The 27,594-nt window shown below is 41.5% G+C and overlaps 1 protein-coding gene across 2 annotated transcripts; it reads left to right on the top strand.

The window, feature by feature from the left end:
• The first annotated feature begins 6,850 nt into the window (after positions 1-6,850).
• On the top strand, positions 6,851-15,985 carry KLF6 (KLF transcription factor 6). 2 transcript variants are annotated; one of them, XM_085563819.1, is made up of 4 exons: positions 6,851-8,374; positions 10,260-10,833; positions 12,575-12,698; positions 13,120-15,985. In XM_085563819.1, exons 1-4 carry the CDS (start codon positions 8,339-8,341, stop codon positions 13,169-13,171), a joined length of 786 nt encoding a protein of 261 aa, XP_085419945.1. In that variant the 5' UTR covers positions 6,851-8,338; the 3' UTR covers positions 13,172-15,985. The 2 variants fall into 2 exon arrangements, with proteins under 2 accessions (XP_085419945.1, XP_021398584.1); XM_021542909.2 differs by having other exon boundaries at positions 6,868-7,378.
• The last annotated feature ends 11,609 nt before the right edge of the window (positions 15,986-27,594 follow it).

The following is a 27,594-nucleotide window of genomic DNA, read 5'->3' as shown; positions in this document are numbered from 1 at the left end:
ATGCCCATTCATCTCAGATACGTACAGAGTAAGTATTTTAATTTTATTTTTGCTGTCATCCTAGTGCACAATAGTAGTAATGACAACAGTGTGAGTGTATTGACAGGGGCTTACACAGCAAACAGCAATTTCCCTGAATTCCTACACACCAGGCTGAGCTCTGGCACTGACTGGGACTAAACCCTGAGCACTTCAGTGGAAACTCAGGGTTATTTCATCATAGTCACTTGCTTTTCACTTCCTTTTCCCTGTTGATGTCCCAAAGCTACCAGAATTACGCTGATGTGAATGAGATCTGAATCCCGACCATTGGCAACAGTTACAGAAAACAGGAAATGGGGTATTTCAAATAACAATAGGTGGGAACAGTGAGTAAAGGTTCACTATGTGGTAACGGTGCTGACTCTTTAATGACTGTGTTTATTTCCTTGTGTCCCAAAGAAGGCCACAGTTCATTTTGCTCTCAAATATGTACGTATGGACAAGTGCATATCAGACCCTGTATCTTATTTTGCAGTTATTGGAGGCGGGGGGGGGGGGGGTGAATCAGCACTGGCTCCCACTTCTCATAAGGACCGACACAATGAGATTGCTCTCCTGTGCCATGAAAAATCAAGTTGCCAGGGGCAAAAGGTTCATCACATACCCTGTTAAGAGAAAAGCTCCCTATTGATACAGCAATAGGCATTTTTTCCTCGTCCCATTCACCACAGAAAGTAGTACTGTGCCATAGAGAAAGCCTTAAAACCCTTTACAAAACTTACAACCCATACAATGCACTTCACGTGAAGTCAGAGCAGGGACGTAACAAGCTGGAAAAGCTATCTTGGGCCATGCAGCTCATTCCAGGCAAAGGTCTGCCGCTCTTGGCTGAGGCTTCCACACAACTCCTTGTCTAGTCTTGCCATGACTAATTCCCAGAAAAGGCAGTTTCACAACCACCCCAGCCAGCCAGCCAGCCCTGTGTCTAATTGGCATCACTGCTTAGAAATACTTCCTTGCATTCTCCTATTAAAGTTTGCAGCTACAATCTAATTCTATGTACCTTTACTAAGCCTTACAAGCAGCTAGTGAGACAGCCCAGCTATTTTTAACAATCATTAGTCCTCCAGTCTCTCGCTTCACAAAATGACTGGTTCTTATTGGGTTCCTTTTCTCACAGCTTCCAAAATTGTTCTGAATTAAGTTCCCCAGCTTAATGCTCTGTTAAATAATGCTCACTAATTAGCAGCGGAAAAAAAACTAAAAACTGGTCATATGAAAACGAAAAAATGCCCAGTGACACAGGTGGTTTTTTTTTTCTTCCTTAGCTTAAGCTGCTTTTTTAATCATTAATCAAAGCAAATTGATAGTAAACTTCCTAAAAGCAACTAAGGAACTTGTCAGACAAGGCCCAGTTGTTCCAATTTGCTACTTATAAGGCTGCTCACCCTAAATCCCATTTTTCGTAAATATGTTTTGCAAAGAATGTGAACTTTTCTTTATACAGATTACTCATATTTGCAAAGAAAGATCTGGAAGGCTACCTTGTGGTTTTTTTTTTTTTTTTTTTTTTTTTAAGAATAGATTTTTTACATAATGGAAGATTTTGTGCACTGCTAGAAAAGTAGTCATCCTAAAGTTCAGATCTTACAAAAATGAAAACAGTTAAGTTTTTATAAGTTCAATTTTTATTTACCCTGTACAGGATGAGTGCTTTTAAATACTTTAGAAAACCATACATAATATATTTTATATTAAAACCCATGAAACTCCCATTCAATTAGGACTTATAAACTCCTATTACTAATACTCTTGTGTACTATTAAGCAGACTGCTAAACTGAGCCTCTTGTGGAAACAAGGTCTAATTCTGTCCTAATACAGTCACAAAAGAAAGAGCTGAAAAGTGAATGGATGTTTTGTTCATAAATATGTCCAGCAGCTAAGCATCAGGGAGGAAAAAAAGACTTATTTAAAACATAAAGACAACATGGGTACATGAGAAAACATCTTTAATAACTTGTTTGCAACTAGGTCACTACAGGATTGACACTCGTAACTACAGCAGTGAGAGACAGAATCACCTTTCCAGTGCCAGTTATGGAAATGGAAAATGTAATTGCCTTCAAGGTGAGGCAATTAAGGACACTTAAGGAAGACATTCTTCAATACATCTGCCTGAAAAAGGATCATCTGTTGACACCTTTTACTCTCATGCAGTTTCTGGGTGCTGATGGGAATCACAGACCAGTGCGCTACCTTTGCATTGACTGTTTAGGCACATCTAGGAGAACCAAAGTGAATACAGTTTAAAAGCATGAAGTACAAGGCTCTGTAGCAGGTAAATCATAGAAATTACATAGCTGTGGGTTCTGTCTGAAGAGAAAAAAAAACCCAAAGAATCAGAATGACAAAAACCACACAACACACCACCTCTGACTCAGCTGGGGGTCATTGATTCATGTTGTGTTCACATTAGCTAATGACAACCATTTCTTCCCCTCCATTCTGGTTAATTTTTTACCAGTACTTGTAGGAAAACACATCACCTCTCCTATTTTCTGTCTACTGAAGAAGTTCAGGTCACATTTACCAAAATTCTTCCTTACTGTATTTTTATGATTATATACTGTAAATTAATTTACCTTTTTCTAGTTTTAGTCTAGCTTATGGTCTGAAATGTTAAGTCTCTAACTCTGCCAGAGTGACAGATCAGGAATCACCCCACTTGCTTGCCTACTCATTACAGTTCTATTTATATATCCTCAAAGAGCATTTACTTTATCTGCAGTAGAATCACATTGCATACTAGTTTTCGATTTAGCAACTTGTCACCTTGGAAGCAGATAGTTTCAAGTAGTGTTCTGTGCTATCTGACAATGTTTTCATGCAATTGACACCCTCTCTCTCTTTTTATCCCAAATAAAGTCCATTCATTCTAATCAAACCAAAAACTGCCTATTTCATCTAACCTCCCTGCATCTGGCTGTACATGAACCATTTTCAGGAAGTCTTCTCCTCCTCTTACTCTCAGCACTGAATACAATGCAGACCAACTTGATGTGTCCTCTAAAAATGCATGAATATTCTAAGAACAGAACAGGTGCTCCCCCTGCCTCATGTGGAGCTCAGCCCACCTGGAAAACACCGTCTGTCACCTGCTACTTTGGAGAGCAGATTTTCCAGGAACAGTCTACCAACAGTCTACAAAAGCAGTTACTACAGAGAAGTGGTGGGGTATGTAATGTGGCAATACAGCTTTGCAGACAGAACCTTACTAAAATTACTAAAATTAATGAAGCAAAAGGAAAGGAAAAAAAAAAAGCACACAGGGTTTTTTTTTCCCTGTACCCCGTACATATTTGTAAAATAGCAGCCTTAAAGTGGTAAATTGGCTGCTTCTAAATTGTGGACAGTCCTTAAAAGCCATTGTGAAATTTCACAGGCAAAACTCTGACATTTGGAGAAATCCTATATAATTTATACTAATTTTTTGCTACTTTTTAAAGTGATATTGACCATAGAGAGTTAAAAACACAGGAAACATTTACAGAATTGGAAGCATGTGACTACCTCTATGCAATCAAGGGCATCCCCCATGAATTAGTGTACAGCAGGACAAGAAAATCATCCAAGGAACTTGGTAGCTGTATTCCCTCCTAACTCACTAGCAGTGAGTACACACAGTCAGTACACACACTTCACATACTTAAAGAAGAGGTCTCTGCTCTAAATCAGGGTCTTTGTCCTTCGTTGGCACATCTAAATAAAGTTGTGTAGTCCCAAAGGACTGACTGATTTTGCTCTGGATTTTTTAAAGTTAGAACATGTTTTTTTTTTAAGGTTTTCGAGGTAAATTCCATCCTGGCTCATGACTGAAAAAATCCCAGTAGTATAAAATGAATATTTGAAACTTAACTGCTTTGTATAGCTTGAAGAAAGTCATTAGGGACTATATTATATATTCAAGTATCTTTACTAGCTCATTCTTTCATTTTCTTTCATTTTGGGGCCTATTAAAATTTGTCCTAATGTTTATTATCCTCCACAGACTACAATAAATTTCCTTCAACTCACATGCCATCCCTTCGTTCCACATGGCTGCTGTTAGTGCCAGTAGTTTCCCTTCAGCTTGTGTTCCACGGAACAGTCTCCTAAACCACAGCATGTTTTTGACTCACCATTTCATTTTAATTCCTGATTAAATACATACTGGGTAAAAACACTTTGTCTCTTTTCTTCTCTCTGTTTTCTTATCCATTCTTTCTCATCTGGGTTTGACCTTTAGTTCTATTGATGCTTTTTGATACTTGAAATTAAAATTTCTTAGTACAGTAGCAATCTAGAACTTATCCAGAGACACATATGTCAGTTTTCTTTTGTCCATTGATAATTGTCTAATGAAAGCTAGCATTTAAACAGAATATAACTTAAAACAGTTTTTACTGCACAATAGTCACATCTGTGCAATAATTTTCTTTGATTCGGCTCATTTTTTTCCTACAGCAGGAGACTTCATCCCACTCAAAAAATCGCAGACTGACAACAGTGCAGAAAACCTTACTTATTAAAGAGGCATTTCATTTAAGGACCTTTGCATCTCCATCAGTTTACATCTGCTGTTTCCAGTTGTTCTTCACTGGGAAATACTGCCCATACAAGATAAGATCATTATGTCTCAAACTTCACGTGGGCAGAGCCAACCTCATCCAGCTTCTGACAAGCCCAGATTTCTCTGACATGACACACAGCTAAAACGGGGGCAAGTGTAAAATAGAAAGAGCAGATAGTCACATTTACTGTCACTATGTTTGAAAATAAAATCTTGTCTAAACAGGGAGCTGGGCAGTTAAAAAAACACTAATGATCCCCAGAGTTATGTTACCAGGTTATATTTGACTGGAGCCCACACCGCATCTCAGACCAAAAAATATTTTACTCCACAGAACTAAAAGTAGGCTTGAGTAAGGTGTATAATTCATCTACTTAAGAGGGCCTTTTTTTTTCCTTCTGCAGTTTTCTTCAGAAAAGGATCTAGCCACAAGTAGACACAAAACTACCTGCACTATCTGTTGCCCGCAAGGCAATTTTGAATATATATTTACATGTTTGGCCATGTGAAGCCAAGTAAAGAATTATTGATTCAACCAAGTGTGCACAATCATCTGGATTTAGATGTGTTTTCAGCATCTCCTTGTTTTTCTAAACATAAAATAATGCTCTAATTGGCCTCACACTTTTTTTTTTTTCTTCTTTTTTTTTTATTTTTTTTTTTTTTTTTTTTTGCATAGACACAGGAAAACCAACCATAGACACCAGTTGTTTGTTTCAGGAATCACCACATTAATAGTTTATGAGGGGCCCAGGGATGGAAAGTTAGACTGACATTTTCACACCTGCAGTCACTAGTTCAGCGAAGACAGTAGGCAGAAGAAACACACATTAAACACTTCAGTTAACATTTGTAGGCAACCAACAACAGATACAGAAAAAAGCAGGGAAATAGAAAGAATAAAGATGAGATTATGATGGAAACATCAGCAGAAAATTAGAAGTCCTTTAAAAAAAAAACGAAAACACATTAGGACTGTTTGTTCCACGTACTGGACACTCCTTTGGAAAGCTAATGACCACAGTTTCTTAAATTATATTAAGAATTCATATCATTGACAAGTCTAGTCTTAAAAAAGCTCCATGAACACAAATAACTATCTGTGCTGAGACGGCACTGGGAGAAGGAGCGTTGGATGGTGCTGGCCAGGAGCACCCGCTGCGCCATTCATTCACGAGCAGATCTCTCTCCACGCGAAGCTCCAGGACCTTCATCCAGGTCTGCTTTGGGACCCCGCTCCAAGGTGTCCTTGACGCCTGTCCCTCAGGGGACAAAGAAGGACAGAAAGATCCAAACCCTCCTGCTCGCTGGAAAACCGAACACATGGGGCCTGCAAAAACAGCTGGTGCTGCTTTGAAGCCTCACGGGGATGGTGCTGCGTGTGGGGGGGTCACGATTATGCCGGTCAGGCGGGACAGCCCTCACAGACCGAGTGGGGGGCACGAGTACCCTGGCACAGGCCTGAGGGGCCACGGCCACCCCGGGCACAACAGCACAGCCCTGCTCAGCCCTGGAGTGGTCACGGCCACCCCGGGCGGACGGGACAGCCCTGCTCAGCCCTGGAGTGGTCACGGCCACCCCGGGCACAACAGCACAGCCCTGCTCAGCCCTGGAGTGGTCACGGCCACCCCGGGCACAACAGCACAGCCCTGCTCAGCCCTGCAGTGGTCACGGCCACCCCGGGCGGACGGGACAGCCCTGCTCAGCCCTGGAGTGGTCACGGCCACCCCGGGCGGACGGGACAGCCCTGCTCAGCCCTGGAGTGGTCACGGCCACCCCGGGCACAACAGCACAGCCCTGCTCAGCCCTGGAGTGGTCACGGCCACCCCGGGCGGACGGGACAGTCCTGCTCAGCCCCGGCGCAGCCTCGGCCCGGCTCCGCAGCGCCCCCCGCGGCCGCCTCGGGCAGCGCCGCGCTCGCCGCTCCCCTCCCCCGCGCGGCCGCCCCGCGCGCGCACGCCGCCCCTTCGGAAAAGCGAAAAAAAAAAAAAAAGCAGCCGCTGCTTCCCCGCTTTATATACCCTGCTAAAAATAGCCTGCCGCCGGGCCGGCCAATCAGGAGGGGGCGAATTTCGAATCGGGCCAATGGCGGGAGCCGTCACGGCCGGGCTCGGTCACGCCAGGAGGAGCCGCGATGTCTGCCGCGCGGCGATTGGGCGGCTCTGACGTCATCGGCACGCGGGTCGCGGGGCGCGCGGCGGGGATTGGGCGGCGGCGGCGGGCGGCGCGCCGGGATCACGCGGGGCGGGGGCGGGCGCGGGGGCGGGGCGGCGGCGCGGCCGGGCAGAGCTTTGAATAGGGAAGTTTTGCGGGGGGCTCCGCTCGCAGAGTCCGCGCCGTGTTTGCAAATATTGGGGCCGCTCCTGCGCCAGGTCCGCCGGCCGCGGGAGGGGGGACAGCCGCGCGCCCGCCCCGGGAGACGTCCTGCCCTGCTGTGCGATTAAACTTTGCATGAAACTTTGGGTCTTTTTTCCTCCCCGAGCTCCTCAAGGAATTAATATATATCTCTATATATACAATTTTATTTTTTTTCTTTTTTTCATCTCTGGAGGAAGGGGGGGGGGGCTTGGAAACTGAGAGCAGAGGTTGACACCCCCCCGCACACACCCCGCAACCCCTGCACATAAAGGAGGCATCTGTATTTTTGGTAACCAGCACTGACTTTGTTGTTGCAACTTGAGACATGGATGTTCTCCCAATGTGCAGCATCTTCCAGGAACTCCAGATTGTGCACGACACGGGTTACTTCTCAGCCTTGCCGTCCCTGGAGGAATATTGGCAACAGGTAAACGAGGATGTCGATGTTGTTGTTGTTGTCGGGGATTTTTTTTTAAGCCGTATTAAAGGATAAGCGGATTTAAGAAAGAAAAAGAAAAAAAAAAAAAAAGGAAAAAAAAAAATCAAGCCCAAGTGTCAGCGAGGAGTTTGGGGAGAATTCAGCACAAATGTGTAGCGATGTTTTGAAGCAGGTGTTTCGGCTTTGAGCAGACGGCTGTCTGGGGGGCACAGTCCCGAGGCGGATGGAAGGAGCTGCGCATCCCCGTCTCTGCCTGTTCACCGCCGGCGCTGCCGGGGGCTGTCAGCGCCCGCGGCCGCTCCGCAGCCGCGCGGAGCCGCCGCTCGCTCCACACCGAGTCCTGGCAAAAGTTTTGCGCTTGTACCAGCTCCAGACTCCACAGCTGGGTCTTGTCATCCGAGCTCCCTGCCTTGGCCAAGGGCTGCTTTGCGCCCTGTGCTGTGGGTTTATGTTTTTGGTTGTTTTTTCTTTTTTTTTTTCCCTGCTGTTTTTTTTTGTTTTTTTTTTTTTTTGTTTTTTTTTTTTCCTGCAAATGTATACTATTATTGTTTTTGTTCCTGGCGAAGACAGGGAAAAAGCCCTCCAGGAGTGTCGGCACACACGTCTGTGTGTGTGCATGTGTGTGTACATGTACGGAGCGTGGCTGCTCCCAGCGCAGGGAGCTTTGTCGAGCCCGAGAGTTGTCAGTCATATGACAGCGATCCCCTTGTGCTAATTGCCGTGGCCGGGAAGGGAGAAGAACGGAGGCTTCTTCCCTTTAATGGACATATTTTTTTGCCCATTTTTTTTTTCCTCCTTCCTCTGTTTGCTGCGATCCGAGCAGCGGGATGGCAGGGTCTGACAGCCCCGCGGGGCTCGGGGGAGCGCGGCCGCCGCTCAGCCCGGTCACCGGATCGGATACCTGCTGGCTTTGCAGAAGGACGAAGGAGCCTTTCCCAGAAGGTTGAAATGCAAAGTGTTACAACCTTCACATGCCTACTAATTGTATGCAATGACTTTTTTTTTTTTTTCTCCCCTCTCCCTCCCCCCCCTCTCCCCTTTCAGAGCGGCAGCTCCATAGTACGTGATTGAAATGGAGCTAAGTAGTTTCCTTCAGGCATTCGGGCTCTTGGCGAAGCGCCAGCCCTCGTTCCCAGTAGCCTTCAGAGGCATTTAAACTCGGAGAGCTTCACTCTGCTCCCCATTACTAATCTACCTAATGAGGAATTTAAATTAGCCGGGAATATGAAAGTTTAACAAGATCTTAATAAATGCTTTTTCTGCTTGTTTTCACGGAAAATCAAAGCACTATTGTGCCGTTCGTGTAGAAACACTTCTTGTTTTTAAAAGCACTGCGACCCAGTTCCCTAATTATAGACAAATACATAAATACCGTGTGCAACAGAGGGTTTGGTTTTGGGGGTTGTTTGTGGTTCTGATTTTTCTGTCCAATTTTTGCCTACACTCCGAGCCTGACCAGAGCATGTGACCCAGTTTAGTGGAGCGGTGCTGGGGAGAAAGGAGGCTGCTCCCATGGCGGCTCTGCTATGGGCAGATGGAAAGGGGCTCTGGGGGGAATGAATGCATGGCATTTGGGACCGGCTTTTGCTACCGGGATTGGAAAAGATGATCTTGCTAAAATAAGTAGTGTTTGGTTTGGAAACTTGGTGTGTCCGTTTTCTGTGTAAAGCTTCCATATGGACCATTTCCTATAGTGGAAAGAATGATCCCAAAACATCAGCTTGTTGCCATAACAGTTCACGTTCTTCTTTTTTTTTTTTTTTTTTTTTTTTTTTTTTTTTTTTGCCTCTTCTCTGAAAGATAGCTAGAAAGTCAGCAGGGTGAAATGAAATTGAAACCCGCAGTTTCACCCATTTAGGGTGGTTTTGTTTTCTGTTTTGTTTTCTTTCATGGAGTCAGGGAAATGTGGTTGGGGGGAAGTTGTCCATGTACTGTTACATGTACATTTGCAGAGTACTTTCTTGGCAAATGGTCATGGTTTTAAAAGGAAGTCTCCTTTGGCATTGCGTGAAAGAAAGAAAGAGATGACTCATACAGTTGCACTCTTGGCCAGTAGATAAAGTTCTTGTTCATTGTGGGACTCCCAGCAGGACCTCAGAGTAATTTCCCATTTTTCATCCTATAGAACAGGACATTTCTATTCTGGAACTTTTTTCCTCCTCTCTCCTCTGTTGTTGAAGTTCTCCATGTTCCTCTGAACACGCATGAGAGCAGTTTGAATTATGTGCTGTGCATGCCAGTGAGCTTGGAAATGACATTCTTTGAAAGTCGAGTGTTCTGTGTTCTCATGCACAGGAAATGGGAGGATGTCTGCTGCTCCATTGATGTCCCCAGAAGACAGGCCGGCAGCTCTGCAGCCATGCTGAAATGTGGCTTTGTTTTCTAACACAGGGTTTGGGTTTTATCTGGGTGTCAGAGCACATTGTGTTCAGTTGGGTCTTTTCAGCCTCGTGTTTGTGTGAGAGAGATACAAAACAACTTGAAATTAGTCAAGGTGCAAGAGCAAAGTGTAGTTTTATTTTGTGGTTCTCTATGGTCCTTCTCAACATCAGCCTGCTGAAAACACAGATTTTATGATGAGAGTGATGATAATTTAACTGAGTCATTAGAATGCTATTTTGGAAACCAAAGCTGACTTGCACCTTCAGCTGTGTGTTTGAACTGTTGCCCAGGTCTCAAAAACTGATTTCTTTTCATCGTAACAAGTCACCTAGTTACGGCTTGAGAAGCCTTTAATTTGTTTTGAACCTAGAAACCTCAAATCGAACGTACTACATTCCTGCATGCTTTTTGAAGTGTAAAATAATTTGGGTTATTTTTAAGCAGGCCTGTAACTTTTCTCTTTTTTTCTTCCTTCTCTTTCACATAGACGTGTTTGGAGCTGGAACGGTATCTTCAGAGTGAACCCTGTTATGTTTCTGCATCTGAAATCAAATTTGATAGCCAAGAGGATCTCTGGACCAAAATTATTCTGGCACGTGAGAAAAAGGAGGAATCTGAACTGAAGAATACATGTGTCCCAAAAGAGGACAATCTTGCTAGTCAGAACTTAGAGACCAACAGTTTGAATTCTGACGTGAGCAGCGAATCTTCAGACAGCTCTGAGGAGCTCTCACCCACGACAAAGTTTACCTCTGACCCTATAAGTGATGTTTTAGCCAGTTCAGGAAACTTGAGCTCATCTGTCACTTCCACTCCCCCTTCGTCTCCTGAGCTGAGCAAGGAGCCTTCTTCCCAGATATGGAATTGTACGCCGGGTGAGTTGCATTCACCAGGGAAAATCCGTACCGGTACCACTGGAAAGACTGCAGAAAAAGGTACACCCTCCAATGGTGACACCTCCCCAGATGGCAGAAGGCGTGTTCACAGGTGTCACTTTAACGGTTGCAGGAAAGTTTACACCAAAAGTTCACATCTGAAAGCACATCAGCGCACTCATACAGGTTAGTAACCCTATGCTTATTAAGACCTGGCAGCTACTGTAGGGAATACCCCGTGGTGTTGGTGGTGGTGTCACAGCATTACTCAATCACTGGGTGGTAGCCCAGGTTTGGAGAGATGATGTAAGAGTAGCAGAAGCTTACCAGCATGGACAACATCACTTCCTCATTCTCTTCATGAGCCAGGCCACTTGCTGGTGGATTAGGCTGCTGTCGTAGCAAATAGGAGGCACTCGTCTAATAAGCAGTCAGTAGCTGGGAAGCTGCAGCAGCACGTGGTCTTCAGGAGCAAAGGTCCAGCCCAAATAGATGCCAGGCCTTTCTTAACAATTCTTTTTAAAGCAAAACTGAGCAAGGACTTTTTTGAAAAAAAAAAAAAAAAAAAAGGAATGTATCTCTAAAAATCAGTCAGATCACTAAATACTGTAAGAACTTTTTATGCTTCAGTCCACATCGGGTCTATTTCATCAGCCATCCCAAGGCCTTGATTATATTAAGTATTGGGTATATTTGTAACTCATTTAACACTTATGTGTGCCTTTGTTAACAGCAAATTTCTTGGAAAGCCACAGTGTTTTGTTATCCTTCTGACACATCTGCCCAATTAGATTTGAAAATGTATGATCCACTGTATAATTTGATCCCAAATTACTGAGCAACAGCATTTTAGTTTTATGAAACCTGAACTAAAAATAACTATCCTGTGTGTTATTGGGAAAGAAAGTGAGGAAGATATACACTTCAGGGCTTTTATAAATATTTTATGGTTGAAGTAGCCTGCTGATGTGCTTGTTTGAGCATTATTATTTGACATCTCTTTATGACAGCAGTTAGATGTGTAGAGCTGTGCCTTGGCTCAGTAGTCATGGCTTACTGTGAGGAACTGGCATGGTGTTCTTGGTGTACCAATCCAAACACCTATATGGTTGGTTGGCTTTTTTATTTTTTTCCACCTAAGGTGTGGGAAAGAGAATTCAGGGAAAAGAGTCTATTTTGACTTATTAGCTCAGCATTTCGTGGCTTTTATGGGAAGTCTGAGCAAGCTCAGATGCTCCCATTGTTGCAGAGAAGTCAGATAAAACAGGATTATTTCAAAAGAAAAAAAAAACAATTTCCCCTGAAACCGTGGTTGTTGAGCAGACATAAATAGCTTCCAGGCTCAGAAGTATTGCAGAACTGGTGCTCTGGTGCTGTCTGGTTGAGAACGTTGCTGTGAATGGAAGTGGTATTTCTTGAATGCTGAAATAGCAGTGTTCAAAGTGGTATGCAGGCTTTTCCAAGAATAAGTGGCTCAGCAGAAAGGAGGTTGCATGTTATGCAGATGACTTAGTGACAGAGGACTTTGATGCAATACAGTAGCCTAATTGCATTTTGGAGCCTAGCTGTGCTGTCTTTAATCACCTTTGTGAAGTGAATGGTACCTGTTTGGGAGTAAGCCTGCCATTGCAGATGAACAGGAATAGTAGAGGGCTGGATTCCTTTGTTTCCTGGGAGCCTGTTTAATCACTTTTTATTATTATTATTTTTCGTGAGAATGAGATTATTTGATGTGCTGTTGCAGCAAGACAAGTAGGAATCATGTGGATGAATTTTTTGAGCCTTCTTTGCTTGCATGTTCTGAAGCATTCAGATAGGTAAATAAAAATTGCCTGTCTTTGGAGGAGTGAAGGAGGTTTACATAGAAAATGATAGCACCTGTCTTTGAATGAAGTCATGACTAACATGTAATCTGCTTTCTTTGTAGGGGAAAAGCCTTACAGATGTTCATGGGAAGGGTGTGAGTGGCGTTTTGCAAGAAGTGATGAATTAACCAGACACTTCAGAAAGCACACTGGTGCCAAGCCTTTTAAATGTAGTCACTGTGACAGGTATGTGGTTGAAATGCACCCTTTTAAATAGTTATTTTTAATGCCTGTTGGAAAGCCAGTCTAGGCTGCTTTTTGCTTGTGTAGGAATTCCTTGGGAACACAACAGTGTCTGGTAGATTTAAGGAAACTATTGCATATTTAGGCTAGAAAAACCCTTCCATTTTACAAACCGCAGGGAAGTGGTTTGTAGCCTGATCTTGCAGATGAACGTTGAGAAGTCCGCAGTGTTTCCACCCATCTGCAGAGCTCTTGGGTGCCCACAGACACCTTGAGTACTCCCGTGTATCCTGGGAATGCCAAGTGCCTCCTCTGCCAGCTGTGTTTTGGAGCAGCAGAGCCAGGGGAGGTGCCTCAGCGCCGCGCGTCGCGTGTTGCGTTCGGCGGCCGCGGGCTAACGCGCAGCCTCGCTCTTGCCTTGCAGGTGTTTTTCCAGGTCTGACCACCTGGCCCTTCACATGAAGAGACACCTCTGAGTGGGTCAAGAGGTGAATCCTGCGGGCTAAGAGGCGTCAAGGTTGAAGAGCCTTGAGCGGAGGGATGCGTGTTCCAGCCAAAGCATGCCATTTTGCACCCTACCCAGTTGCCTCCAGGACCTCACTTCCTTGAAGGTCTTTTGAGGGCTAATAAGTCATGTAAGAACGGCATAGCAACCGCGGTGCGTGATGTTTGGGGTTTCCTGGACTCATACACTGGTATCTAACCTTCTGAGTGGCTCCTAAGCCTTTGCCGTGAGCATGTGCACTGAGAATGTTAATGATTGGGCGACTGTATGCGATGAGGATCTCTTGATGACTGTATGCTGAGGCACATTTTTTTTCTTGTGGTTGTTTTATAACTGTAAGAGAAAAAAAATAGTCTGAATGTCTTGTATGTGAGGAATATCTTGTGAGATGGGACGACCACCAATCATTTCCAAGGGGTGGGGGGAGGGGTGTCTGCACCTTTTTAGAGGGAAAACCTGAGAGGGGGAAAGGGGGGAATAAAGAGAGTCAGGATGCCAGAATGGAAATGGGGAAACCTCCCTGTTCCTGTGTGAGAGGAGCTTTAGGTGTCTGGTGCAGCTATTAAACGTGCAATGTGTCAAGTAGCTTGTTTTACTTGCTACAGAGCTCATTTGTAATCCATTGTATAAGCTGTGTATTTACAAATGTAACACAACTATAACTTTTCATTATAATACAAAGGTTATTGCATGGTTCTGGGGAACTATATGCTTTTCCATTCTTTAATCAGGACTGCAGTTTTGATTCCAGTTAAGAGCAGCTAAAATACAATTGGTCTAATGTTACATAATGTATGGAACATGAATAATTTTTTTGTTGGGTGGATAAAACCACTATTGGTTAGAAACTGATTTTTCTCATGCAGCTAATTTTTCTCTTATTTATGCCTTGAGGACTAACTTCTGGTTTTCTAGCTGTTAATGCACTGTTGACCTTAATAATGGTGCCTTATGCAAGTGACCTTCTCTTGCAGGGGGTCTTATACAGGGGTATGGGTGATGCATGCTTTATTAAGGCTCTCTTTTCACCTGGCATTGTACTGTATCAAATGTATAATATGAGGGGAAAAAAAGGTTACTTCCAGGGTCCTCCTTCACAAAGACAAATATAGAGAAAAGTCATTCATGTCAGTACAGTATTTGTTTAACTTAGACAATTTGACTGTGTTACAGTATAATGCATATGCCAATTGAATACCTGACCAGTTCTGCCACCTTGAGACTTTTTTTATATTGACCTTGCACAACAACTGTGTATATACACACCCCAACTGTACTTAATATGTCAAGTTTTCATACATATTAAAGATACAGAAGTATTAAAAGATGTATTTGCTTAAAAGGCACAAGTTTCACATCTATATATCTAGCTATCTGTTGGTCATACAGAAAGAAATTATATTACTTTTTTTTTAAAAGTGGGCAGAAAAATAATTGTGTATGTATATTTGTGTGTACAGTCTGTGTATGTGTGTATATATATAGATAATATATAAATATTTTTTTTAAAAGGAAAAGAATTAGAACACATAGCTAGAAAATGCCACAGCCCATCAAAATATTCCCTCTTCTCCCTTCCTCCCCGCAATATGGTCATTAAGGAGACAAAGAAATGAAAGATACAGTTAATTAAAATCTAGCATTTTTAGAGGCTTTACCTTTAGCTTAATGGTATGCTAAAGGCTTTGTTGGCATTCAGTCCTTCTCAGACTGCTGACTGTGTTTTGTAGTTATTAGGTTGTCTGGAATAGCGTATCTGTGGCCATTTAAGAATGATATGAACTGAATTTTGGCATGCTAAAAGAATATTAGCTGTGTGCAGAAGAAGTGCACTCGGGTTTTGGCCTTCCAGCTTACTGGAGGACCTGTGAGTGGGCTAGTCGTTGTGGTGGTTAAGCTCTAATTTTACATAGTTCAGCTAAAATAAAGACTGTTTTTTCCTAGAGTAGGGATAGTCTGTCCAAAACCAGTTTTGTTTTTTGTTTTTTGTTTTTTTTTTTAAACCAGCTCACTACAGTCGATGCAATGAAACATGTGACCTGTTTCTTTTACTATTAATTATCAGTCTTGCTTACTCTGCTAATATTTTGGTATATCTTCCTGGAAATGTATGTAGATAAGTGGTTTAAAAAAAGTATATGCAAGTGATCTGGTTCTATGGAACACAAAGGCTTAAATCATTCTCATTTCACTTTTGGTTTAAATTGCCTGAAATGCACTTTTTTTTTCTTCCCCTAAACAGAAAAAAAATTCCAGAAAATGAACTTCTATTTACAATTGGGTTTTGTTGTATTTTTAACTCCTTGTTTGCATTGTCCTTGGCTTAGCCGTAATTCTTATAAACAAGAAATTAAAAAAAAAAATTAAAAACAAACAAACCAACCCCATAAAAAACAAACAAAAAAAACCTTGCACTGGCTTGTCTCAATTGTGAAATACCATCAGACTTGTGTGGATGGGGTGGGGCTGTGTGCCATATGTCAAATGCCTGTAATTTTCTTAATAAGCAAGTACATTTTGTTCAGGTGATAACTGAGCCTCAATCAAGCTGAAAAATAAAAAAAATAAAACATTTTTGCTTGAAATTTAAGAAGAAAAAGTTTCTATTAGTGAAATTTCTTTTTTGTTTTTGAAGCACCCTGTTATCTAAAGAATCTCTTTGTAAGATTTTTGTAAAGATTTTGTTTTACAAGATTTTATTTGAAATTGTTTTTTGCAAGATTGTTATATTTCTGTATGAATGTATTTTTTATTGGAATAACATAAAAAGAAATTCTTATCAGCATCACGTGTCTGTTTTCATCTTTCTTCTCTCCAAGTCCTACACATCAAACAATGTCAGGGACTATGTTGCTGCTTTCTCTTGGGTCATACCTGGTCATGGGTGCAAACACCTTTGGGTCAGGTCACTTTGTGGAAGACAAGCCCTGTTGGGAAAATCATTTTGGCAGTAGAAACTAGGAGTTCTTCCATATCTGAAGAGCTGCTCTTGACTCACCATTTGCCTCAGCGGAATAAATAGTTAATGTGATTGTTACTGCAAGACTGCACCTTCATTTCGAATCGTTTGTTCTGGAGAGGTGAATGCACACGGGACGAGTTTGGCTTGTGGAAAAGGAGGTTCAGTGGGCATTCCAAGGGAAGGACAAAGCCAGAAAGGTGCTGGCTGGGCTGGAGGCACCTGCCCTTGACAGCTGCTGAGCGTGGGCCTTGGAGCTGCCTGGTCCATGGGGAAGCAAGCCCAAAACCCCGAGGTGCAGCTTGTGGGAAGGAGAGCTTGGAAAGGACAGCATGAGATCTGCCTGCTCCAGACACACATCTGAGGCTGCTGTGGGGCTGACCTGACCCACATGCTGGTGGTGACCTTCAACCTGCCAAACACCACCTCTCTGAACCACATTCTTTGTGAGCAATGGCTCTTCAAAGCATGCCTGGCATGCACCCTGGCTCGAGACCCGTGCAGAACTTGTTTGATGTTTCCTTGTGGCTCCTGCTTCACTCATGCTGGTATTAAAGGTCCCTCAAGCATCAAGTGGCAAAATGGCAAAGTTGTATGCTGAGAAACTGTCTTTGAGCATGTGATTTCAGTTTGTGGTAACATATAATGGATTTAGATTATTTAGAAATGGTCTAAAATGATGCAAAAGAGCTGAAACAATGAATAGAGACTGAGGCAGAAGCAGTGTGGAAAAGGGATCCTTGCCACCTTCTCTAGTTAGCCCTGCAGTGGGCTGGTAAATGGACATAATGCCTGCATTAGGCATGGCAGAAATGGCAATTTAGGCAAATTAATGATCTGCAATGGGAGGGGTGCATTAAATTTTACCACTGGCATATCTCATACAATGGAACACAAGTGTCTTCCGGGAAACTTAGTTAAAGTTGCAATAGAAATAGAAAAGGCTACTGAGTTTTAGGGATTGAGATATTTTGCCTCCTCATGAAGAAATGGAAATATTTTTAAAGAACTGAGCTTGACCTTCCTGGAGATTCTCCACCCATAATGTTCAATGGGTGTGTAATATAGAACAAGGATTGGCAAATTTTTCCTGTTTATTTGGTGTGTGTCATCTTGGGCTGTGTCATACGCTACCTTTTAAAAAAAAAAAAAAAGGAAAATCCTGAAAACTCCTTTATTGAGAATGTTATTGAGATTCCACCTTTTTTTTTTTTTTTAGTTCTCAGATTGTCCTGCAAAAACAGCAGTGTGTGCAGAAATAAAGAGACTACTGACAGCTATTGGGCAACAAGGAAACTACAAAGCAGAAAGCAATAGTGCATTTCAACATGCACATCTTCTGCAGGTTTGCTTCATTCTGGATTTTGAAATGCAGAGTAGAGGGCAAGAGATGTACTTGAGGGTGAAGAAGTCAGGTTCCTAAGGTATGGATAGTAGCCTCTGCAAGTTCCAACAGCTTCAGCTGAGGTTAGAAAGGTGAAGAGAAGGACAGAGCCTGTGAGCCAACATGTTTGCACAAAGGTTAGATATGGCATGTTTGTGCAACCATCAAGATGAAACAGTGAAAATCCCAAAACAACCCATTTGGATGTTTGTTTTGGAGGGCTTTTTATCCTCTTGGGTGTGAAAAATCCAAGCATTCAAGTGGTCAGTGCAAGTAGAGCATATCACAGTTTACCAGCTTATTTGAACAACTATGTATTATAAATACAGCGTGACTTTGAAGTTCACAATAGAAAAGTGATTACTGTTTTATAAAATTGGATGTCCATATTGTTTTGAAGTTACTGACTGTCTCCCCTCCAAACCATATTACAATTTGAAATAAACTGAATCTGGAATTGTTAGGCCTGTTAAGGCATGTTTCAAACAAGCTGTATTTTATTTTTTTGTCTTTAGGAGTTGTTCATGGTATCTCTGCCTTTGTGTCCAACTTTTACCTCTTCCATTCTTCTCAACTACTTGGGCATTTGTTTTTTATTTTCTTTAATTGCTCTGAAAGCTCTGAGGAATAAAAAACAACCTCTAAATCACACAAATAGCAGCAGCAAAACTAGAAACAAGAAGGAAGAACACTGTGGGAATTGTTTCAAAAAGTAGCTGAGTGTTCCTTTATGTAGCACCAGAAGAATAGGTGACCTCACATATTTACACAGCAGGGAGAGACAGCATTTGATAAGAGGAAAGCTTCATGGTCCATCCATTGGAGGTCTCCTCAGCCTTGGACATAGTGGAGTTCAGGTAGACTGAAACAATAAGGGAGCTCTAACTGCACGAGATTTTGTGGGGGGACACAAGTAAAAAAGGTTTCCTCTCACATTTTAAAGAATGAAAAGCATAGCATTCTCTTCTTGTTCCTCCATTTCTTCAGAAATTCCTTGGAGAAAAAACGGCTTAGATAGGAAATCTCTGCACTATTTCTTCCTCAAGCTTTTGTAGATTTGTTCCCTCTGGTAGCACTGGTTTATGAACTCAGCAACAATACCAGTACTCCAGTCCTTTATTTCTGGTGACAAGAGGTTACCAAGCAGCTCATACTTCCCCAGAAGTCTGCCTGCTTTTGCCTCATCAACTGGGATTGTGTAGCCAAGAGGCATTAACAGGTACTTCTGAAATAAAGCCTCTGACATGGCAAGAAGCTCTGCTGAGATTATACAGTCCAAGGCAATGGTATCTTTATATTTTTTCCCTTTAGCTCCTTTACCTCCATACTTGCTGTTTCATCCCTTATTCATGGTCCTTGGATATATGGCATTTATTTTTGATCAAACCCGTAGCAATACTGTCTCATAACCATTTGAGCTCTTACATTTAAGGGAGAATGAGCAGACAGAGTATTGCTTTTGCACACAGGTCTACAGAGGTTTAATCAATCTAGGATTCATTGGAGCTACCCTGGGAAATAAGAGTTTGCAGGTCCATGCATTAATATTGTGAGGCATTGGCCAAAAGTTCATTTAAGTCAAGGAGAAATTCCTCACTGAATTTGACCTGCTCCAGACAGTCATTTTTTCACAGAGCTGAACCTGAGGAGAAAGTACACGTGAAATCCATTCAAAACCAAATTTTCATTCAATGACATTTATGACTATATTTTGTCCATTTCCTGTTGAACATTTGATAGCTGGAGTTCACAAGTACAAGCATTGCAAATATGATTTTTTTTAAATAGATGTGTGATTTTTTTCCCCCCTGAAATTTATTTTTGATTGCAGGCTGATGATAAGCCCTGTAATTTGTTTTGCAGTTTCACTTACACAACAGCTACATAATGATTTCGTAAGTTATAGCAGTGACTATTTTGAACTGCAGTGGTTTCAATCAGAATGCTTCATGAAGTATTAGCTCAGAAATTATTAACTGGAGAAATTAACTGGATTTGCAGGATATCACAGCAACAAAGGTAGCCTTATGGCTTTAAAAAAAAATTGCTGCATCAGATACAAGCCAGTACATTTTGTTAAAATGGAGAGAAACTATCCAGAATTTGCAATTGAGGCTACAGATTGGTCGTGTTCTTGAAGTATAGGTTTATAATTTGTCACAGGAAAATAACTCCATAAAGCAAAACCACTGAGGTGTTTTAAGATGATCTATTATGTGGAGGTGTCTAGTACAGCCATTTTGGATTGGTTCATGATAGGAAACAGATGGTATATATGTTTATGTTTAACATTTAAGGAGGTATAGAAAGCAATTGGGAGGTGATGCATTTTGTTAATGGGCAAGTAAAGCCTCATATGTACAGTTAAAATAGGACGTAAAAAACAAGCAACATTTTTTCAGCACAAATGAGGCAATGCAACAACAGCTTAAGTAGATTTATTTGACTTGTTTCACTTTAAATAATTTTAATGAGAAATTCTCTAAATGTTTTTGAGCAGAGATAGAAAGTAATCTGGTAACCACATGTCTCGATGTATGCCAAGCTGTTCTTTAACGGCACTTTCTTTCAATACAATATAAATTTAGCTGGAATTAGCGTTGCTGAATATTAGTCCCTCAGTGCCTCACTTGCTAAACCTCCATATTCTTTTTATTGCCTCTGTGCACTTCAGAAGTAGAGTGTGTGGTCATTCTGGACAAAGGGAAATTATCTAATGGGGCTGGGGGAGGCAATGTGTTGGTGAATTCTGTAGCAAACTGCTCAGTAATAATTCAGGAATGTTGCAGATCTACACTGGATACAGTAATATATTTTTCTTGTAATGTGCTGCCTTTTGGATTTGATACTGAATATATCAAAAATCTAGTTATGCATGCAAAGCTGTATTTTTCTGAGTTTTATGTACTTCACCTTACACATGCAGTAGTATGTTTTTTCATTTATAAGATTTATCTTCGAACACGCACCAATATGACTAATACGCATTTCCAAGCTCTGCTAGGCAAGTTGCTCAGTCTTCTGGGCTTTACTTATTTGTTTTTGCTAAGTATGAAGAGGACATTGAGGGCAACTGGATTTTAGTAGATCGTCACTGTAATTAATTATTCATCAGCAGAAGAAGTATTAGCAGCAGCAGTCAGACATGCAGAGGAGGCTGAGATCTCGCTGTTGTGAACCTACAGGAAGAGAAAGGCTCTTCCATGCAGATTCTGCCTAATTAGGCCATGACACATTTAGAATTACCCACATCCTAAGAGAGAATGTAGTTTTACAACCTGTTCTGATCTCAGCATTTTTCCTTTTTCTGGTCAGACAGATAACCCTGGCAATGTTATAATATCCATATTATAATTCCATTTGGTCCCCCCGTCTGTCACAGATGGATTAATTCTAGATTCATTCTCACCAGGATTCTTTCCCATGCAGAACATGGGGTTTCAATGCATTTTAGTAGGCATTTTTAGGTGGGACCTTGTAATGCTTGCACCTGCCTCACAGGTTATTTCTTATTTCATTTTTTTTTTTTTTCTGTTTGTAACCACTTCCTTCTGGCAATAACTTTGGTATGTTCTACCAATGACTTTTCTACAAATGATTTGGATCTACTGATATTTCTTCTTAATTTGAAAAAAAATTGTTCAGAATTAATCTTTTATCCCATACATAGAAAAGAGTAAATAAGAGACGTAATAATGTTATAGTATTAATGGGATTTGAGCCTTGGTAGGAAATAGATGCATTATTCATAAGGATTGATGGTCTTTAGTGTCCCAACAGCCCCTTGTGAGGCTTTGGAGGTATTAGACTGGTCACTGGAGAGAAAGTTGCTCTAATGCTCAATAAGCTAGACTAAAAATATCGCTAGAATTATAAAGCAAAAAACTAATCAAATCCTAAATATAAATGTGATGATACAAATCCATCCCCTAGTTATCTCCAGAAACCACCCTGCCTCAAGGGGTTGTCAGTGACTTGTCCCTTATTATCTCTAATCAGGCAGAAGAGAGAGGCACTGAACGCCACAGTGGGTCTGTATAACGAGGCGCTGCAGGTGAAATCCACAGTCTGCGCTCCCCGCTATCCGTGTGCTGCCAGCCGGCCCCGGCTCCGCCAGCCAGGGAAAGGGCAGCGAGCAGACAAAGGGATGCAGTGTTTGCACGGTGCCTCTGAAGTCCTCTGTAGCTTCTCCTAATTTCCATCCCCAAAGTCCAGACCGCAGATGCTTCACCAGGCAAAACCAGCCTGGATGACTGTAGGTAAAAATTATGTGGTAACACGCAACAAAGAAGCTGACTAAAGGAGATTTCTGCAATAAGGTTTCCAGCACTTACACAGATGGGATCTACCCAGACTCTGGTCTCTGTGCTCCATGACAGGACATTATTTATCTTAATTATAATGGATAACTTTAAAACAAAGGAGGAAAAAAAAAAAAAAGAGTGTGTATTCTCTCATGTATTCAAGCATATTAAGCATTACAGTTAGAAATTTGTCAGAGAAGCTAAAACTGCTAGCCGCCAAACAAATATAACCATGTAATTCGATATTAACAAATATCTTTTTCATTAGACATTAAGTATCTTGGAATAATGATGAGGTCAGACTCATGTGTTTGGCCAGGAGAGAGAAGAACATTCATAAAAGAGCTGTGGAATACAGCTGCTTTTGGCAAAAGGGCAGCACCCAAAGTCTGCTCAAGTAGTTAAATGCAAAGCAGATTTAAGCCTCAATTCTGACATAAGGTCTGTGCAAACACCCTTCTGACCCTCACCTGCTGTCCCATGAGACACCCCAAACCATGAGCACCCCAAAGGACAGGGGCCATCTCTGATAAGGGATGTGATATCCTAGAAGGAAAATGTCCTCAGCCAAAGTCTGAGGTGCACCAGGACCCTGAAGGTAGTGAACTGAAGTGGGGAGAGTGAGTCAAGCTTCAGGAAGAATGTAGATATTTGTGATACTGGTGCTTGAAAGCACAAATTAGAGCATGGGTGCTGAGACAAAACCTTCAGCCTTCATCCAGTAGCACTTGGCTTTTGTCAGTGTTTGTTAAGAGGTGCTCAGCTTTATGCCTGCCTAGATACCCCTTACCAGAAAAGGAAGCAGAACTCCCATACACTTTGCTGTGTCCTGTAGACCCATGACATGTAAGTTTGAGCTTACATTTTAAGTTTAAAATTAAGTTCCTAATATGAAGGCATTAGCAAAGTAAAAATAATGACAGAAAAAATGACAGATTATTAGTACCACAATAATTAAATATTTTTTATTAAAATGTATATACATATGCACACACATCCATAAATGGAAACAGAATTTCTTGACTAGGATTTTTATTTTCTATAAAATACCGCATTCCAATAGAAGAGTGTCCTTAAAAAGTCATCTGTGGGACTGATAGTAGCATTTCAGACTTAACCTGAGCTGTAAGGTGAAACCAGCTGAAAACACTAAACAAAATCAAACAGTCTGGGCTAGTGAAGCAGATGAAAAAAAAAACCCAAACAAAAAACAACAGCAACAACCATTAAAGACAAAAAAATAAAGCCAACTTTTAAGGTGGTTTATTTTTGTTTTCTTTTTTTTTAATCTAGCACTTTGTGGGACTATGAGTAAGTAAATATGTCAACATTTAAGTTGTTGATGGTTATTTTCAATTAATCATAGATCCATGTTTCCACAAGTTAGGAACAAGGTCTTTAAAAAATATAAATTGCTAAGTCAAATGTTGCCTTAAATGTCTGAAAATCATGTTTTTTTGAGATTTTGTTTGGTTTTTACAAATTTGAATTCTGTATTTTGGATCCAGCAGAGTGCATTTAGAATATATTTGCATGGTATTTTTTACAATAGAAGTTAAATACTTCTGTTTTAAAAATAAAAGTTATGAAACTAAAAAATAAAAAAAGCAAGTTACTCAAGGTCATACAATGAAATTATGTGAATTGGTCATGCTGAGGCAAGTGTGTGTAAATGAAATCATTTGCTAGAGTAGATAGGTAGTTTCCTTGGTTTCATGGGCCAGAGGGGATGAGCCATGCCTTTCAGGCTGACAATGTCTGGGGAAAAAAGATGTTAAAGCAAAACCACCCCCAAAATCTGGCAACATGGTCCTTCTTCACCTGAAGTCCAGAGAAGCAGCTGAGTCTTAGAAGTGCATAAGGAATGTCATTAGATATTCCTCTGTGGGAAGTCCATGTGAGCCTTGCTCTGTACTGATTCTTTTTTCCTTTGTGCAGTTCAACCTCACATTTTTATCTCATTATTCTTAGCAGTGGTAAGTAACTATGACAGGAAGACAGAGTGGAAAATTAAGGCTTGTTAAGACTATTATACACCAAAAGGATCATGTCACAAATGAGATTTCAGTCTGCCCAGTTTGGGATATAATTAAGTTATCATGTTCAAGGTGGATGGGTTTGAGACAATAAAAGGGCAGTGGAGGTTGTTCAGTTTCAAAGAGGTGAATCTTTTTATATTGAGGAGTTATGTGGATGTGATTTTTTGAGTTCTGAGGGCCACCAGCTCTCTCCCAGCTATTGAACAGGGTCTTCTGCTCCTGGAAAGGGAGAGCACCATCATTCTTCAGGATGATCTCCCTGCTAAGAAAATGCTATTTGATAATGTCTGGTTTCCATGGGCATATCACCAGTGTGCATTCTCCTCTGCCTCTGCTCTGTAGGAGCCTCAAGAATAAGAAAAATAAACTTAGCACTCTGTGGAAGAGTGACATGAGCTGCAAATTTCACTGTCATGTAATTAACTTCTGAGGAAAGTATATTTAAGGTGGTGAACAGTAAGCATATGCCAATACCATGGACACAGGAAGAAAGTGTCAACAAAACTGCAAAGGGAAAACAGTGAGGCTTTTCTTGGTTTTGAGAGAATACAATGAGTCTAATGTTGCTGCTTTCTCATTTTTTCCCCTATATTATCAGCATGGAGGGCTGGGCAGGACTTAGCTGAATCACTGCTCAGCAGTCCAAAATGTGAGTGAGTCAAGCAATGCACGGGCTATAGACTGACATGTATGTTTTGTGTCAGTAGGGTTTGTCATGCAGTTCTTGAGGGCATAATGGATGAGAGCTTTTTTGCTTGCAAGTAGCCACAATAATTATATGAATCATTCAGGGAAATTATATTGAAAGATATCATATCATAAAGCTGCAGAGTTTTCCACTGAAAACAGCAGCTTAGAAGAACTTCAGAAGCATGTTAACAAAGATGGTGCCTTGCTGGGATATCTTTTATTACACTCACACAAAGAGATCAAGCTGGCATGGGGGAGGGAATGTTGGAGGAAGGAAAGAAAGAGAAGACGGATCATAAAGAGTGACAAATTATACTTTTAAACATTATACTCTTCATTTCCAAATTCAAGATTTAAATGGAAAGTATATGTTTCATTTTTTTCCCCCTACTTATCTTTCTTCCTCCCTCCTCCTTTCTTAACTCCTCAGAAAGAGTAGGACAAATTTGTCCTCAGGGTTTTGCCCTGTTATCTTTCACCTTTTTCAGTCTACCACTTCTTCAAAAGGAAATGCTGTCTATTTGTGATTTCAAACTGTGCAACTAGTGAAATATTAGCCAAGACCTAAGTTTTTACTCTGGCAAAATAATTTTGCTTTCAATAAAATCTTGGAGTGAGGGAGTGGGGAGGGGGGGTGGTCATGGGGGAGCAGGGGGGAGTTGACAGGACACAGATGCGACCAGCAATAACAAGCAATTACCACCGTATTAAAAACATCAAACAGCCCTACTATCTACATAGGGAAGTTCTCCCCTTTGCCATGCAGGAATATTATGGAAATGGGTGTCCTGTGGGATATGAAGGCAGAAGCACAGTGTGGAAGGCAGCTCTGTCCTCATCCTCAGGACAGGGAAGAACAGGACAGTGCTGTCCCTGGTACCAACATTTGCTGGTGGTCACATTCCTACAGGGAGCAGTGGGCAGGAGGACAAGCCCTGGGCACGGGGCTGTGCTGCTGCAGCTGGGCAGGTGTCGGAATCTGTGGTATTGATGATTCTGAGGTTGTAGAAAGTCTCTGTCTTTCAGCCCTATTGCCAAAGAAGAAGTCATAATTGGTTTGTGGTGTTTTCAAGGTTGTTTATTCTGTTTATCTCTAACATGTTCTGTTGCCCTGCCCCAGGTCTGTCCTGCAGGGCAGCGTGTGGGGCTCTGCCCTAAGTGGGATGTTACAAACATTAAATACCAAAAACTCCCTGTGCTGGATTTACAATAATGTGCCAATATCTGTCACCTACGTTGAACAGTGTGTCCCCAGCCTGAACCAACAGAAAAATGCCAACACTACAGTGAAACATGGAGAGCATGAAGAAGGAGAAAAATGACAAGACACACCCAATTTCCTCCATCTTGTCCCCTTTGAACCCCTAATCTAGAAGCCTAAAATTTTACTTTTGCACCCGTGCCACACTTAATTATTACTTATATCAAACACTCAGAGCTTGTAATTAATCCTGTAAGATTGAAAACTCTTTTCCATGGACAGAGATGACAGACAGTGTCTCTGGGGGCTCTGTCCAGGGGGTTCCTGACCCCCTGCCAGGGTCCCAGACCTTCCAGGGCAGCCAGAGGGAAGCCTGGATTCCCACAGGCAGGCTCAGAAGCTGTCCCTTGGCCACGGCAGCAGGGGAAGACTCCTGGGATCCCTCGGCCCTGCTCCCCATCTCCTTTCCTGCATTTGCCTTCACACCACCACACAGTGGATGTTTGCCACTCTGGCAAAATACACATGTGCCAGTCCACATGGACATTCCTGTAACATACTATTTCACCATCTGCATCACTATTGCACCAGTGTTTCCACAGTGATCTTGGCAGTCCCAGCTTCTTTACTGGGGATTCCTAATGACAGGCTACAATAAGAAGGGATTGCACAAAAGTTGTATATTTGTTGTTAAGGCTTGAAAACAAAGAATACCAAACAGTCAGAGCTGCTTAGGAATGAGGGAATTAAATTGGCCTACCTGTGCCACACTGTGCTGAATCTGGTCCAGATTTCTAGAAATGTTGATTCAGCAAAAGCAGGTGGCAAGGAATCTAACAGGAACAGCAGGAGCAACTGGATTTCAAAGTTTTCTCCTGTCACAAACACTTTCCTTCAACTTACTAGGTTTTGAATTGCTTGCACATACATTAAAGAATCCTTCTTTCCCTCTGCTCTTTTTGCAGTACAGGAAACCATGGTTCTTCTTAAAGCAGATATTTTGGGGAAAGAGCTTTGTATTAAAATCTTGGTTTTTCATAAAAATCAGAAGCAGCATGTTTCCACAAATTAAAAATTCATGGCAAACTTATGGGGTTTTTTAATGGATGATTTCCTACTTTGACTAAAAATATTTTTTGTTTATTTTCTTGTAAATACAGAAAAAAAAATCCCTGTTTTTAGAATACTTTCAATGGCAATAACTCACATTAACTATTAATGAAAGAAAATGACTGAAGTGACCCAGATTTCTTTTTTATTATGAGAATTGTTGTTCTCATTGTTATGAGAAATAGCTGCATATAGAAAATTATATTTCTGACAAGCAAAAGTATTTTGTCACTCACAGCTCCTAGACCTATAAGCTAAAGCAGAGAAAGACATATCTATTCTAAAATGAAATTAGAACTTTAGTTTTAAATCTAACCATGATAAAACCTATGTGAATGCTATGTCAGATGAGCATAAAACCGACTATCTAAGGATATTAGCTCCTTAGAAATATCATGGACTCTTTCCTCTGATGTCAATTTAAATTTGGGGATATCTGCATCAAATTCAGTGGAGTCAGAACAGTGTAAAACTGACATGATAGTAGGATGTGATCCTGCCTGCCTGTGTAACATCTCCCATCTTCATCAATTCAAAGACTGAACTTGGGCCACACATAAAATAGAGAGGCATTGTTTTCTGGGGAAGGCATAGCTGCCAAAGAACTGCACTTGAAAAACATCTGTGAGCTTAGGTTTGAACTCAGTGTTAGTCCACACAGATCATCAGTACTGTACAGCAGTTTCATGGCATATCTCATACATACA

Source organism: Lonchura striata, chromosome 2, assembly GCF_050655825.1.
Source record: "Lonchura striata isolate lonStrDom1 chromosome 2, ASM5065582v1, whole genome shotgun sequence".
NCBI lineage: Eukaryota > Metazoa > Chordata > Aves > Passeriformes > Estrildidae > Lonchura > Lonchura striata.
This window is presented reverse-complemented; position numbering and strand designations above follow the sequence as displayed.

Coding starts and splice junctions, on each gene's coding strand:
- KLF6 (XM_021542909.2), top strand. CDS start 7,277: ATGGATGTTCTCCCAATGTGCAGCATCTTCCAGGAACTCCAGATTGTG. Junction 10,834..12,574: donor ACATCAGCGCACTCATACAG/GTTAGTAACCCT, acceptor CTTTCTTTGTAG/GGGAAAAGCCTTACAGATGT. Junction 12,699..13,119: donor AAATGTAGTCACTGTGACAG/GTATGTGGTTGA, acceptor CTTGCCTTGCAG/GTGTTTTTCCAGGTCTGACC.